The following is a 14,978-nucleotide window of genomic DNA, read 5'->3' as shown; positions in this document are numbered from 1 at the left end:
AATAAAGTCTTTGGTGCATTATAATAATCTATTTTGCATAATTTTGGCTTTAGAGCATTTATGGCTTTTATATGGCCATAAATAAATTCTTATAGGGTGTCGAGTTTTAGCCCACGGCATGGAATACAAATTAGTCGAAGATAATTGTTTCATATCAATCGAGCTATACTCAAGTTGACATTCAGGACATTGATTTTAGTCTAACAGTGCAGTTTCTCGATAACGTTAAAATTCATATTATACCCGTATATTAAATTATCTCAATGTAATTAATCATTTTGCATCGTAGAAAATGGATATTCAAATTTTGATCGAAACCCACGACAATTTTCTTAGAGTTTAGTAATAAATAAAGCGATGTATTCAAACTTCCGATATTTTAGTCGAGATTGAGTTATGCTCAAATTGACATTCGACATTAAAAAAAACTTTTAACATACAACATTTAAAACGATCTTAACAAATGAAGAACTTTCACAGACAAGTAAAATCTTTCGAAGATTTTAACTTACCATAGTAAAAGTAGGATAGAAGTCCCGATTTCTTTTTTTACGGTGTAAAATTGTCAGCTTCGTCGTTCGATTCGATCGTAGTAACTCTCACGTCACAGTTGTGGCAATAAATATGGGGTTTTCCCTTCACAGCCAACCCTATAAACTTAGGGAAGTAGCTCCTCAAAGAGTTGAGTTGTTGTTGTGGTCGCCATTGTTGCTCTGATCTTTCTTTTTCTTGAGAGCTATGGGGAGATCTCCTTGCTGTGAAAAAGTGGGGCTCAGAAAGGGAAGGTGGACAGCTGAAGAAGATGAGCTCTTGACTAACTATATCCAAGCCAATGGCGAAGGCTCGTGGCGATCCTTGCCCAAGAATGCAGGTCAGTTCATTTTTTCACAAGCTTCCTGAAATAGAACCGTTCAAACAATATCTGATAGTGATGGACTTAGGTTGGTACATGAAATGACACAAACCTAGGATTCATTCTCTTTTGAGAATGTTTTTGGTCCAAAATGTGACCAAGTTTGAGTTTTTCGGACTAAATTAATAAAATATTTTAAAATTTTGTAATTTATAAGAAAAATATTCTCGGTATTGAAATGAAAATTGATAATACTTAATATCCTTAAAAGGTTACCGTCGTTGATCATTTTCATCATCGATTTCCTCTGACGTTTCAACCTGTGACTCAATAATTTCTTATTTCTCATCTTTTTTTCTCTCGTTTCTTAAACACTCTGGTGAGATTTCACATCGGTTGTTGGAGAAGAGAACGAAACATTCATTATGAGGGTGTGGAAACCTCTCCCTAGTAGATGCGTTTAAAATCATGATGCCGATGATGATCCGTAACAGATCAGAACGGACAATATAGGCTAGCAATGCAGTTGGGCTGTTACAGCTCCTTTAATCAATTTCTTTCCTTCTTATATTTAAAAATTTAAGAGTATTATTGAAACTTTTGAAAGTTTAAAGATATTTTTGAGGCCAAATTACAAATTTTAAGAATATTTTTATTAATTTAACGAAAGACTTAGTTAAAAAGATAATACCGTAAATGTTTTTTTTTTTTGTTGGTTGGTTGTTATCTTTCTTCTTCGGACATGATCTTGAAACATATATGGTGTTACACGAAAGGATTGTTAAGGTGCGGAAAGAGTTGCAGACTGAGATGGATTAACTATCTGAGAACAAATCTAAAGAGAGGGAACATCACACCCGAGGAAGAACAAATGATTGTAAAGCTGCATAATGTTTTAGGCAACAGGTACTTGTTTTTTCATGTTCTAACTGTTCTAGAAAATGTCATAAATTTTGTTCCAAAATGTAACTATTTGATCCAAAAAATCTAATCTTTGCATAAGTTTTCTTGTTTTCTTTCCATTTAAGTGTTGCCCACAAGGATGCAGTACTTCCCATCCCTCTTTAAATTTAAAGCCAATTAAGACTAAGGCTGTGGCAGACACCATTATTGAAAACCTTCAAGTGTTCCCCTATTTTCACTCAATCTTGTCTCCCAATACAAATAAATACGCCCAACGACCTAAAACTAAAATTTTCGAGTATCGTTGTTATTAGGGTTTTGAATGAAGTTTGACTTTTTGTATCGTGGAGTTTATTTCGTTTTAGGTGGTCTGCAATAGCGGGACATTTGCCAGGTCGAACAGACAATGAAATAAAGAATTATTGGAACTCTCATCTAAGTCGAAGAATCTACACGGTGACACGACCATCTGCCACGAAGTCTTCTTCACCGATCACTTGCCTTCTTGGGATCATTCCCGTGCCGAAGCGGAAGCGGGATGTGACGTGTGGAAGAAGGGAAGAACAAGGTGGCATAGTGAAAGGAAAAGAAGAGGATGATGGCAAGACATTGGGGAAGGAAGTGATATTGAGGTCCATAATGGGTGATGGGGATGGGGAGGGTTTGGGACCATATGAGTGGCTTGATGGCGAAATAATGACACTAAATAATGGAATGGTGAAAGCCTGTGGGAATCAATGCATGGATGAAGATCATGGGAATGGGTATTGTTCTTCTTCACCCTTTGAAAAGGACCAATGGCTGAATTGGGAGTGGGAAGAATATGGATCGGTTCATAAAGGGCGTTTCGAGAAATGGGAGCTCGAGGATATTTCGTCTTGGTTATGGAAAACGGATCAAATTGATCTTTGAAGATCGAACGAACGAGTAGATGTTAAGAATGCAATAACAACAGTATTCGCTCACTCTATTTATGGTTAGATCATAAATAAATTATTCACCCGAGAATCAGTGCTACTTAATGTGTAAGATATAACTTTTCGAAAGATTATTGTTCTAGAATATATTTGTTCATCGGTAAATCCAATATATTGTACTAATTAAGGTTGTTATGGGTTGGGTTGAGTTCGGGACAAGTGGAATATTATTTTAGATTTAATCTAATTGTTTGAGTGGTAAATTTTTTTCAATCTAAATAACTTTTATTAAATAATAAACTGAGTTATTTATTTTTTTCTAGGGTTTATATCAATTGGGAATTTTTCTAGCTTAGTTCCTTCCCGCTTCCCTCCTTCACCTATCGGTCTCATTGCTTCACTCCTCCTATTTTTCTTCTCTTGTCCACAGTACATCGACCATCTTGAATGTCCATGCACTTGGACCTCCACCATAACTTTGCATCGTCGGCTAGGTGCTTTGTCGCTAACGTTACCTTCACTTCCTGTATTTACGACTCGGAAGTATTATTGAAGGTCGAAGAAAAAGTTCTCTAGAGCCTTGGCATCTCGAACCCCACATAAGGGTTTGGGCTCTGGAACCTTTATCTTGTTAAATCGTGCTACAACCCCAGTTGGGGTTTGGTCCCCCACCACTCTAATAGTGAGATTTAGTTTGGTGTTTAGATTTGTCACTTCGTCACACTGACCATTCTAAGGGAGTCTCTAAAGTCTTCAAACAATTCTGAGACCATCTAGTTGAGCATTATCTAAGCCCTCGACGCGTTCCTCCGTTTGAGCAATAGAGCCCATTGCTCTAGTCTCCGCCTCAACTGATCTCGTGAGCTCAGGGGCCCCTCACCTAGCTTATTCTTTTATTTCTTCAGCAAGCATGATCGAATGAGGATGATGGAAAAAGGGTTTTGTCGCTTTTTCCCGCTTTCACCTTCGATCGCTCGATTGGTAACCATACATACCTAGCTCAAAATATTTGTTTGTCTATATAATAAATTTGATAATCTTTCTAAAAAAGTAGGATCGATGGTTTCCCCAAAACACTTTTTTTTTAAAAAATTTAAGCAAAAAAGATCGACAAAGCTTATACTTTAGGAATCGTTGGAGAATGTTATAGGTTTTAAGCAACCTTTGGTGGAAGCAATTCTGTGCGTGTTCTTGTGTTCTTTCTCTGTTCTTCAACAACACGGCTCGCATTTTGGTGACCTAAACAAATGGAAACCCATCAATCATTCATCTCTGAGTAACAAAAACTATGGCTGTCACTCATCAGGATCTTCTTCCATGTCCAAGGAGATCTCAATTGGGCACCAAAATGGGCACTTTTCTCATGGTTTTGACCATCTTTTGTGGCTTGTGTTGCTTCGTTCTTTGCCTAATTGCCGAGTCCACTCGTTCTCGGGTACTAAAACTCTCGACCCTTTTGACGATTTCTCGTTTTTCGAAATTTTGAATGGTTTAGCGGAAAGATGACCTGGTGTCCATGTGTTTGATGTCATCGTGTTTTGAGTCTAGTTAAGTTTGTGATTGTTTATAAAGTAGAAACATTATGACCTACCTCTTTGCTAACTCCGCTCATTTAAGTGTTAAATTTGTCAACCCTTTTGATGATATCTCGTTTGAGCTTAATTTTGAATGGTGTAAACAATCTCGGAGACATGATGTCCATTCGTGTTAGAGGTGGTAAAGGTATGTTACCCTGTTTTAAGTCTAGTTAAGTTTGTGATAAACATTATGACCTACCTCATTGCTAACTCCACTCGTAAACTTGCCAACCCGTTTGACGATATCTCGATATGATGTTGTCTATTTTGAGCTTAATTTTGAATAATGCTTTAAACAATCTTAAAAACATGGGGTTCATATTGTCGTGTTTTAACTCTAGCTAGGTTCGTGATCATTATAGAGTAGAAACGTGCTTAGCCGTGAGGATTCCAACCGGTCAACTTCGTACATATAATCCTTAGTTGTTGTAAATTGTTCGATATATGTTCTACTCGTGACGTTGTTTGCATTCTCAACAATTTATTTTCATAGGTGATATGGATGGATATAGATGAAAATAATAAGGTCGGAGAAAAGAGATGCTCGTATAGCGGCAGCGGGAAGACGCCGCTGCTGTGCACGGCGAGCGCGTTTCTCGGGATGGCGGTGATGATGGTGGTGCAACATTTGTATGTGTTGATTGCAGTGAGTAAGTCGCCGTCGCCTTCTCTCATTGCTTTGGATCCTTCTTTTGCCATTTCCAAATTTCTAACCTTTCAAGGTGCTTTCTTCTTCGTTTCAACATGGTAAGCCCCATATTTTCCATTTACTCATATGGGTTCTTAGTTTTGTTTCCTTAAAGGTGTTTTTGAGTTCGATCCCGTGATTTAATATGATATCAAAATCGAAGCTCTGATGTAACGGTCCATACCCAACCCTAGTTGATATTGTTCTCTTTGGGCTTCCCTTAAATGCTTTTAAAACGTGTTTGATAAGAGGTTTTCACACTCTTATAAAGGGTGTTTCGTTCTCCTCCCCAACCAATGTGGGATCTCACAATCTATCTCCTTTCATGGCCCAGAGTCCTGACTCGTACTCATTCATTTCTTCAATCGGACCCCACCAAATCCACCCCCTTCGAAGCCTAGCGTCCTTACTGGCACACCGCCTCGTGTCTACCCCTTCGGGGAACAGCCTCCTCACTGGCACATCACCTGGAACCTAGCTCTTCTAATACCATTTGTAACCGTTCAAGCTCACCGCTAGTAAATATTGTCCTCTTTAGACTTTCCCTTTCAGGGCTCAACCTCTTCGAAGCAATCTCTCGCTCTAATACCATATATTGTCCTCTTTGGATATTCCCTTTCAGGGCTCAATCTCTTCAAAGGCACATTGTCTGATGTCTAGCTCTAATACCATTTGTAACTACTTAGGCCTACCACTAGCAGATATTGTTCTCTTGGGGCTTTTCCTTACGGGCTTCCTCTCAAGAGAGGTTTACACACGGTCGTTCTCCTCCCTAACCAACGTAGGATCTCACATCTGAATATTAAATCTTATAGTGATTTAACATGATATCAAAACCCGAGCTCAAATTATTGTCTACTTAAAAATTTAAAATTTTGAATCTGACAACGATTTCAACACGATTAGGATAAGTTTTGGCGTGGGAGAAATTTTGTTGTTAATTGGATTGTTTGTGGAATCCGGCCATCTAAAGAACTGGTGGACTCCAAAACAGAGCTGTTTGGCGATCAAAGAAGGTTTATTTTCAGCAGCCGGAGTTTTTGAATTGGCGACGGTGTTCCTCGCCGCCGGGCTGTACATGACGGCGGCGCGCGCACAGAGAATGTTTGAAGAGCAAGAAAACGTGAGAAGAGAGGTGGTGGCAAGTTACCATATTCACAATTCACCGCCGCGGACGCCGCCGCTGCAGACAATGCCGCCGGTTGGGAGAGAGGACCCTGTAATCATACAAAGCCACCAACAAGAGGCTCCCTTGTCGTTGCTGCTCCACACCGCCGCTTCCTGCAAACTCTCTCCTTAATTTTTTTTTCTTTTAATTTTTTAATTTTATGAATTTTCTAATACCCATTTTTGTATTTATTTTATATAATTAATTAATTTTAAATCATCAAATAATATTTTTTAATTAAAATTTTAAACTTATTTTATTATTAGTTCATTAATTAATAATTTATATTGTTAATATATGTTACCAAATAAATATAACATACTTATTATATTAATTTATAATAATAGAATAATTTAATATATTAATATTATTATGGTAAATTAATTTTAATGTATTATTATTTAACCATATTTGTAAAAACAATAATTTAAGAAAACCCACACTTTGTAGTAAATTTTGGCAAAAAGCACGTGCAAATAATCTCTCAAGCCAAACGACCCATTACGTTACGTTACGGTGGTGAAGCGTATATGAACCCTAATTCCTCGAATTGTTTTCACCACTCTTTCCGTTTCTTTCTAATAATAATCTTTCGAGGGTTCTTAGGCTTCGGGAATCTTTACTTGTTGTTGATATCTAATCGATCGGTTCGTTTGTGTAAGTTTCTTTTTCGGCACGACTTTGATTCAACGATGGAAGTCAGCCAATTTCTTTTGGTGTTTTTGCTTGTTCCCGTTCTAACTGTTGTAGCTCGAGACGTTACGAAGGGGAGAATTGTGGTCGATGGAAACACACCAGTAGCAGAAACTGATGAGAATTACGTTTGTATGACTTTGGACGTTTGGCCTTTTAACGAGTGCCCTCAAACGCCTTGTGTTTGGGATGGCAATGCATCGATGCTCGTTTTGGTGAGAATTTTGGATACCCATTAACAAGAATCACATGAAAAATAGCTTTCTCTTGTAATATTCTTTTGTTCGTTTTCAGAACTTGTCTCTTCCTACACTTACTAAAGCCGTGGAAGCTTTCGGGTCTCTTAGGATTAGATTAGGAGGTACTTTACAAGATAAATTGATTTACGATATCGGGAGCTTCAAGGGTCGTTGTCATCCATTTGAAAGGAGCAACCGTTCATTGTTTCTAATTACCGAAGGATGTTTGTATATGGAAAGATGGGATGAATTGAACTGGTTTTTCAACAAGACTGGGTATCGTTCTTTGCTTTATCCTTTTCGGGTTGTACTTATTTTTGTTGTTCGAGTCAGTAGTCCAACCACGATTTATCCTCTTTACACAGGGCGATTGTAACTTTTGGTTTGAACGCTATCTTGGGAAGGAATAACACGATAGGAAAGCAATGGGAAGGCGATTGGAACTATAGTAACGCAGAGGCACTTATTCAATATACGATCGAAAAGAATTATCAAATCAATTCATGGGAGTTCGGTAAGTTGAATAATACTTACTACAGAGTAATTAATTCTCGTGGTTTGAGTTAAATCTCTTGGCAGGCAATGAATTGGGCGGTTCTAATAGTATCGGGGCAAGTATTACCGCTGCACAATATGCAAAAGGTTTGATCAAGCTTCGAGAAATCATTGATCGTTTATACAAAAACTCTCGACAAAAACCTTCGATTGTAGCACCTGGTGCATTTTTTGATGCCTCCTGGTATGAAGACATTGTTAACGAAACAGGTCCGAACGTTGTTGATGTTCTCACTCATCATGTATATAATATGGGTGCAGGTTCGTCGACTATTCTATTAACCTTGTTACACGATTCATGTTCATAAACTATAGCTCGAATATTGGGAAATTAAACTTGATTTTGCAGGGAATGACACGGAGATAATTCACAAGTTTTTGGATCCTTCCTATCTTAGTCGGGAATCAAGTACATTCCAAAAGCTCGAGAATGTTGTTCAAAATCATGCCCCTTGGACTGTTGCTTGGGTCGGAGAAGCTGGTGGAGCCTATGGCGGTGGTAGTCCCTATGTTTCTAATACATTTGTCGATGGTTTCTGGTAATTAGTATTTTCTCCTCTTTTTTTCATTCGAGTTTTTTTTTTTTTTTTTTTTAAAAAGAACTTGAGTATGAAATTATAGGTACATAGATCAACTCGGAATGGCTGCTTTGTACAATACTAAGGTATACTGCAGACAAACTTTAGTCGGTGGACATTATGGTGTTCTTCGACCTCAAGCTTTAACCCCTTCACCTGATTACTATGGGTAAGACAAACCGTTAACCATCTCTTAAACCCGTTTAGTAACGATTCTCATTGAATTTAGCATTTTGTTTGTTGTATTAGTGCACTTCTCTTTCACCGGCTCATGGGTCGAGGTGTTCTCAAGGTCGACAATAACGTCTCTTCTTATTTGCGAGCTTATGCTCATTGCTCGAGAGAAAGAGTAAGAAACCCTATTTAAAAATATCATCTTTTTCAACATTTTGAATATTAAAATGAATACATATTGTAACTTATTTGAATTTATGATCTTATCGTAGACGGGTATAACCATGCTTTTTATTAATATGAGCAACCAAACTGACTTCATAATCGAGATTGAAAATCACACTAATGTGAGTTTGGCTAAGAAGACGAGTCGAATAAGACAGATCTCAAAAGGTGGAAGTATAATATCGGAGTTGGGTGCACAACGAGAGGAATACCATTTGACTCCAAGTAACGGTCTGCTTAAGAGTCCCATAGTGCTTTTGAATGGAAAAGTATTGGAGGCAACAGAAGAGGGAGATTTGCCGAATCTTACACCTGTTTTTTGTCGGAGTAACTCTTCTATAAGTATCGCTACTTGGTCTATTTCGTTTGTTGTCGTTCCCAATTTTGTAGCCCCAGGTTGCAAATGATTTGATCGCATACGCTCCTAGTGGGTCAAGCCCGTGTTGACACATAAACTTACGTGAAGATGTTACAAATGATATCCTATATGTCGTATAATTTTTACACATAAGTTTTTTGCGTCAATTTTTCATTTATTTATTTTAATGAAAAATTCTTTTTTTTTCTTTTAACAATTTATAAACTTAAAAAATTATAGGAAAAACAAATTAAAGTTTAGTGGCATAATGGTAATTTAACCAAGTTTTGAGGGTAATTATGCAAAATTCAACCCAATGTTTGAATCGGTCAACGATTAAAAGTGTTAACAATATAGGGAATTACTCCTTTGTCACTACGAAAGTATTCTTTAAATTTTGCCACATTTCTCATTTTTTATAAACGGGGTCGGGGATGAGGATCGTATTTCCCGTCCCGTCTCACCCGTCTCCACTTTTTTACATATACGTCCCTACCCTACCCGTGGACATGTCTCTCCATCCCTGAAAGTGTAAAGGGAAAGAATTCCCTAAACCCGTCCCCAACCTATATCTTTTCAAGTGAGCTAAAAACGTCTTATCCATTAAGCTATGTTATGCTCGAATTTGCAACTTTAATTTCATAACTTTTAAACTCCGACATTCAAAATCATATCGACATTCAATCATCTATACTTATATAACTTTATCGAGCTTACGTGCTTTAAGAGTAAGATTAATGGATTATAATTGGGTGATTCTTATTAATTAGAGATAACATAATCTAATTTTGTTTGAAATTGTGGTTGTTAAGTAAGCAACTTGGTCATAACATAACCACTTTATCGAGTGGTGTTATTTCAATCACATATTTTCCCCCAAAAAAAACACAATTTATTATTATTATTATTTTATTTTAATACTGAAAATACAAAGTTGCCGCCAAATTCAAACACCAAAAGGTGGGCCCGCGTTGACTAATCACAAATCAGACGGTGGAGATGAAAAGTAACTATTCAACTTCTATATCAACGCCGTTCTTTCTTTCTTTAACTTCCATTAATTAATTAAAGGCTAAATTTATATATTAATTATTTATTAACATTTAATAATTAATTTTATTAATTTAGCCTCTCCCCTTTTTAACACTTTGTAATGAGATTCTTTTATTTGGTCAACAACAAAACTTTCAAAAAGGAATTAAGTTTTTAATTATTTATTTGAATTTTTTAAAAATTAGTATTTTTTTTTTCAAATTTAGCCATTAAACTTATATATATATATATATATATTATTTAATTATAAAATTTAAAAATATTGGAAAATAATAAATAATACAATTGCAAAAATGGGAGTGGCGCCCTTTTTTGTTGATTTAGGGGCACATTTTGGCGGGGAGAAGGGTTTTTTTTTTTCGGGCAGGGGTATTTTCGTCATTTAGAAAAAACAGCAGAGAGAGGTAGCTAGGGTTTCTGTAGCTCGCCTTCTCTGTGTTGGTTGTTTATATTTAAGATGGGATTTTCAGATCCGGTTGCGGCCAGTGCATTTGTGTCGGTTCGATTCCTATTTGATCCTCTCTTTCTTCTCTCAAATTCTTTCCCTCTGCATTTTCCTTTCAATCTTTCGTTTTCCCTCGCTATTCTGAACCAACCCCTTTTTTCTCTGTTCTTCACGCTCTCTCTCGCTCTAATCTTATCTCTTTCTCCCTCTCCCTTATCCGTTTCCCCCCCTTTTGTTTCCTCCATTGATTTCACTTTCTTGGTTTGATCCGTTCTTCATTCAGTCCCCTCTCTGTTCTTCGATCTCGCTTCCCCTGTTTTCCTCTGTTCTTGATCGAGGGCTTTCTTCACTTACTCACCCATCATTTGATTCTGTGGTTTCTGATCGTTTCACTCACTACCCACTTCGAGTTTTGGGTTTTTTGAATCTGGGTTTCTCTTAGATCTCTCTCAACAGGTGACTAATGATGGATCCGAGTGATAGAGTGAGTATTAGCCTCTGTTTTTCTCGATTCCTTCTGATTTTTGAGGCTTTTCTCTCTGGTTTCTGATCGGTGGTTGCTAATGATGCAGGGATCGGAATCGGAGGACATATCCGGCAAGAACTCGGGCGGGGTTTCGTCGGAGGAGAGTATAGTGAACGAGCAGAACAAGAAGACGTGTGCGGACTGTGGCACTTCGAAAACCCCTTTATGGCGAGGCGGCCCGGCTGGTCCAAAGGTGATTTGATTGATTGATTCATTGATTGATTGATCTGAACTCTAATGAACATATCTTCTTCGTTGATCCAAATCTCTGATATCTGTTTACATCCGTCTGATTTGGCAGTCTCTTTGCAATGCGTGTGGGATCAGAAGTAGGAAGAAGAGGAGAGCAATTTTAGGGTTGAATCGAGGCGTTGTTGAGGATAAGAAGAGCAAGAAAAGCAGTAGTAATAACATTAGCCATAGTAAGCTAAGAGATAGCTTGAAACAGAGACTATTGGCTTTGGGTAGAGAGGTTTTGATGCAGAGATCCAGTGTTGAGAGGCAACGTAAGAAGTTAGGTGAAGAAGAACAAGCTGCTGTGCTTTTGATGGCTCTCTCTTATGGCTCAGTTTATGCTTGAACCCGCCGCCATTGACAGAGCAATAAGAACACAAACAAAAAAACAGCAAAATCTGACCCAGAAAGTGTATCTTCTTCATCCATTTTGTTCAAATCTTTCCCAAAAATTGAGTGAAATCCTCTTAGTTCATTATTGTTCCTCCTCCTCCTCTTAGATCTCTTCCTTTTTTGTTGTATTAACTAACCATTGCCATTTTGGATGTTGGAGAGTATTGAGTAATGTAGCTGTGTTGGACGAGCTGGATAATGAATTTTGTTGAACATTGTCATTGCAGATTCTTGTCTCAAATTTGAATCAAATCTTTGTTTGAAACATGTTTTGGTAACTCCTAAGTTTATGTGTTTTTGGTGTTCATTTATTGTTCTTTGTATGATTGTGGTATTAAACAGCTGAAAATAATGAAGTGAAAAGGGAATTTGATGCTCTAACATTTGGTGATTAAAGCATATATTGTTTTATTTTGTTCCGTTTAATGTCACCGAAGTTTCGATGTTTACCTAGGAAAGTCGACATATTAATACAATTGAGAGGGAACGGTTGTCTGTTCTTTGAATGGACCTATTTCGTTTCGAGAAATTTTATATTTGGAATTTCAAATCTTTTAAGAAAAGGATTTGAGGATATCATTTTCATATTTGGATTCGATGAAAATTAAATAGTTCTCAACGACACAAATAAGTTTGTTACAGACATGTTTCTATGTTGGTATACTGTCCTGTGTCTGTCTCTAATATCATTCGTAACATATTGCTATTGTCTGTTTCTGTACCGTTACATATTTCTATCAGCCACACAGTTTTGAGATGTGTCCGTTAGAGAGAGATTTTCACACCGTTATAAATAATATTTCGTTCTTCTCTCTAACCGAGGTGGGATCTTACGATATAAAGTAGCGTATGTTCGAGAGTTAAATAATAACCGATCATAATTAATAATTAAGAAAAATAATTTGGGAAAAAGAAAATAGAGAAGAAATAAGAGAATTGTTATCCATAACTTTTGTGGCAGTGATGCATGGGGTGGAGAAGAAGGGTATGGATTTTTTTGCATCCAATCATTTTGCTCCAAGAAACTTATCATTAGGATAACTGTCCTTTTCAACTTTTTATTTATTAAACTTAAAAAGAAAAAAAAAAGGGTAATTTTCATTAACAATAATTGTTCGTAATTTCGTTTTGTATCGATCCATGTCCCATACTTAGAATTCAGATTCGACATCTGGGTCCTCTAGTATTTTCCTGCAACATGGTCACATTATGAGACGGTAATACGTAATAGGCAAAAGCGGACAATATCTATTAGTGGTGGGCTTGAGTTGTTATAAATGGTATCAAAGTCGAACACTGTGTGGTGTGCCAGTGAGGACACTGAACCTTCAAAGAGGTGGATTGTGAGGTTGATTATGATCACAATACGTAACGGACCAAAACGAACTACTCAAGAGCTCAAAAAGACCCTAAAATATCATATTGAATTAATAGGGCCCAATTAATCATGGGCTTACAATGATCAAATGGCCACAGGCAATACTAAAAATTAATATGTTTTTGTCTCATTAACAACTTAAAAAATAATAATAAATAATATATATATATATATATATTAAAAATAATAATAAAAAATATACATATTTGAGTTTACTACTCGAGCTAAGACGTTATTTGATAACGGGTACTCGTAAATGTTGCATGATCCTCATTTTCTAAAGAACTAACGAACAATGTATCCCACACAAATACCTAACGAAAGAACATTGAAATCACTTTTGAAATAGTTGATGGAACACTTGGTACTGAATTTGGTAACGAGCACTTTTTTCACATTTTCGAAGATACTCGTTCTTTTGTCATCCTTTTGTGAAACTGAGAGACAAGCGACCCTCTTCCTATCGGTTTAACAGTTTCTCTCCTTTGCCTCGTAAATTCGGTCTCACAACTTCTCTCTTCTCTTGTACTGGGTAAAGGTTTTCGCAATGCTCTAACGCCCATATTGGTTAAGGACCGAACTGTCTTACGTCATTCTGAACTCAACTCACGTACCGATCTAATAGGTGACGAAGAGTCCACATGAGAGGATGAATTGAAATAACAGAAGGGGTAATTTTATGTTCAAGTCATAGCAAAAAAAGATCTAGCGTAAATTTTTGAAATACATAAAATAAATTAAAAAAAAAAAAAAGATTTTTTTACCCAAAAAAACCCCACAAATTATTTATTTAAAAGAGGAGGTGAGACGGACAAATGGTAGTGGGAAGGGCTTTCCAGAGGCATTGCCAGCTGTCACACTGGACGGAGATGCTGACGTTTGCATGAGATTTGTAGTGTAAATACCGAAACTACCCTTTGTATTTGTTGGAAAATTGATTTAAAAAAAAAAAAAAAAAAAAAAACTCATTGGATACCCATTTTAAAAAAAGGTGCACCACACATCACAGTGCGTGCGATCCAGCTAATCCTGTCCCCACGCCTTGTCCTTGTCCCTTCCATATTTACAATTACATTAAATGCCCTTCCCAATCTTTTTTTTCTTCTTTTTACAATTTCATCCTATTTTATTTTAAACTTTAAACAATTAAAATATATTTTTTTTTTCGATTTTTAGAAATTTTAATATCACTCATAAATTTTCAAAAATATAGAACAAAATCGTCTATCTGCACCTAATAAATCATCTTTAAATTAAAAAAAAAAATTAAAAAATTAAAAAATTTTAATATTAGTTTTAAAAGTTTATAGATATTTTTAAAACACGTATACAAACTTATTTTTTTAATTTTTTTAAAAGAGTTTTTAAAAAGTTTAAATATATTAATGAATTTTAAATTTTAAAATATAAAATATTATTTAAATAAAGCATAAAGTTTTAAGAGTATTTTTAAAAATTAATTTAGTTTATTTTAAATTTTAGGATAGATTTTTGTGTAATTAATTATCCAAAAAAATATATATTTAATATGCAATTTTATAGAATTTAGACAAATCCGGGAGCTATTTTTAAAAACTAAATATTATTAATTAAAATTAGTGAGTGAATTAAGGTAAAATTAATCCAACGGTTCAGATTAAGTTCGGTCATCGGAACGCAAATCGACAAAAAAAGGTGCAACTTTCTTAGAATGGACCCTTTTTCATACAAAAAAGAAGGCGTTTGGCTTTATGGTTGCACTTGCACATGCAACTATGAATTATAATAAAATAAATATTTATTTATTTGTGTTCGTGACAGCTCAGTAATGCCATTAAAAAGTTTTTAATTTTTCTAAAATAATTTTCAAAGAATTCTGTAATTATTAATTGGAAAAATAAAGACCGTTGATTTGCTTTTCACCCAAAAGATGGATCTTTCAAGATTCTCGACGGTTTGATTTTCTTCTATTCTTTTTAATCAAATATTTCAATATATATATAAACAAACAAACACGACTATGAAAGAGTCACGAGATACGA

The 14,978-nt window shown here is 35.9% G+C and overlaps 4 protein-coding genes across 6 annotated transcripts; all 4 read left to right on the top strand.

Annotated features, from left to right (window-relative positions):
• The first annotated feature begins 679 nt into the window (after positions 1 to 679).
• Positions 680 to 2,872, top strand: LOC111457857 (transcription factor MYB111-like). 2 transcript variants are annotated; one of them, XM_023100272.1, is made up of 3 exons: positions 680 to 871; positions 1,630 to 1,759; positions 2,107 to 2,872. In XM_023100272.1, the coding sequence occupies exons 1-3, from the start codon at positions 739 to 741 to the stop codon at positions 2,666 to 2,668; spliced, it is 825 nt and encodes a 274-aa protein (XP_022956040.1). In that variant the 5' UTR covers positions 680 to 738; the 3' UTR covers positions 2,669 to 2,872. The 2 variants fall into 2 exon arrangements, with proteins under 2 accessions (XP_022956040.1, XP_022956041.1); XM_023100273.1 differs by having other exon boundaries at positions 2,122 to 2,868.
• Positions 2,873 to 3,843: 971 nt separating this feature from the next.
• LOC111457834 lies at positions 3,844 to 6,277 on the top strand. The gene is made up of 3 exons (XM_023100243.1): positions 3,844 to 4,108; positions 4,744 to 4,997; positions 5,845 to 6,277. The coding sequence occupies exons 1-3, from the start codon at positions 3,962 to 3,964 to the stop codon at positions 6,236 to 6,238; spliced, it is 795 nt and encodes a 264-aa protein (XP_022956011.1). The 5' UTR covers positions 3,844 to 3,961; the 3' UTR covers positions 6,239 to 6,277.
• A 396-nt stretch (positions 6,278 to 6,673) lies between these two features.
• On the top strand, positions 6,674 to 9,030 carry LOC111457886 (heparanase-like protein 1). 2 transcript variants are annotated; one of them, XM_023100318.1, is made up of 8 exons: positions 6,674 to 7,014; positions 7,094 to 7,314; positions 7,404 to 7,552; positions 7,618 to 7,854; positions 7,943 to 8,132; positions 8,215 to 8,340; positions 8,421 to 8,520; positions 8,729 to 9,030. In XM_023100318.1, exons 1-8 carry the CDS (start codon positions 6,799 to 6,801, stop codon positions 8,975 to 8,977), a joined length of 1,488 nt encoding a protein of 495 aa, XP_022956086.1. In that variant the 5' UTR covers positions 6,674 to 6,798; the 3' UTR covers positions 8,978 to 9,030. The 2 variants fall into 2 exon arrangements, with proteins under 2 accessions (XP_022956086.1, XP_022956085.1); XM_023100317.1 differs by having other exon boundaries at positions 8,618 to 9,030.
• A 1,414-nt stretch (positions 9,031 to 10,444) lies between these two features.
• LOC111458032 (GATA transcription factor 15-like) lies at positions 10,445 to 11,846 on the top strand. The gene is made up of 3 exons (XM_023100524.1): positions 10,445 to 10,910; positions 10,999 to 11,145; positions 11,254 to 11,846. Exons 1-3 carry the CDS (start codon positions 10,890 to 10,892, stop codon positions 11,530 to 11,532), a joined length of 447 nt encoding a protein of 148 aa, XP_022956292.1. The 5' UTR covers positions 10,445 to 10,889; the 3' UTR covers positions 11,533 to 11,846.
• Positions 11,847 to 14,978: the final 3,132 nt, after the last annotated feature.

This window comes from Cucurbita moschata, unplaced genomic scaffold, assembly GCF_002738365.1.
Source record: "Cucurbita moschata cultivar Rifu unplaced genomic scaffold, Cmos_1.0 Cmo_Scf00020, whole genome shotgun sequence".
Taxonomy (NCBI): Eukaryota; Viridiplantae; Streptophyta; class Magnoliopsida; order Cucurbitales; family Cucurbitaceae; genus Cucurbita; species Cucurbita moschata.
This window is presented reverse-complemented; position numbering and strand designations above follow the sequence as displayed.

Bases quoted from the DNA above. Each gene is read 5' to 3' on its own strand.
- LOC111457857 (XM_023100272.1), top strand. From the start codon at position 739: ATGGGGAGATCTCCTTGCTGTGAAAAAGTGGGGCTCAGAAAGGGAAGG. The intron at 872-1,629 runs GTCAGTTCATTT...GTTACACGAAAG, and splicing joins ATCCTTGCCCAAGAATGCAG to GATTGTTAAGGTGCGGAAAG. The intron at 1,760-2,106 runs GTACTTGTTTTT...TGTATCGTGGAG, and splicing joins CATAATGTTTTAGGCAACAG to TTTATTTCGTTTTAGGTGGT.
- LOC111457834 (XM_023100243.1), top strand. From the start codon at position 3,962: ATGGCTGTCACTCATCAGGATCTTCTTCCATGTCCAAGGAGATCTCAA. The intron at 4,109-4,743 runs GTACTAAAACTC...TTATTTTCATAG, and splicing joins CCGAGTCCACTCGTTCTCGG to GTGATATGGATGGATATAGA. The intron at 4,998-5,844 runs GTAAGCCCCATA...CAACACGATTAG, and splicing joins TTCTTCTTCGTTTCAACATG to GATAAGTTTTGGCGTGGGAG.
- LOC111457886 (XM_023100317.1), top strand. From the start codon at position 6,799: ATGGAAGTCAGCCAATTTCTTTTGGTGTTTTTGCTTGTTCCCGTTCTA. The intron at 7,015-7,093 runs GTGAGAATTTTG...GTTCGTTTTCAG, and splicing joins ATGCATCGATGCTCGTTTTG to AACTTGTCTCTTCCTACACT. The intron at 8,133-8,214 runs GTAATTAGTATT...ATGAAATTATAG, and splicing joins ACATTTGTCGATGGTTTCTG to GTACATAGATCAACTCGGAA.
- LOC111458032 (XM_023100524.1), top strand. From the start codon at position 10,890: ATGATGGATCCGAGTGATAGA. The intron at 10,911-10,998 runs GTGAGTATTAGC...CTAATGATGCAG, and splicing joins TGATGGATCCGAGTGATAGA to GGATCGGAATCGGAGGACAT. The intron at 11,146-11,253 runs GTGATTTGATTG...CTGATTTGGCAG, and splicing joins GCGGCCCGGCTGGTCCAAAG to TCTCTTTGCAATGCGTGTGG.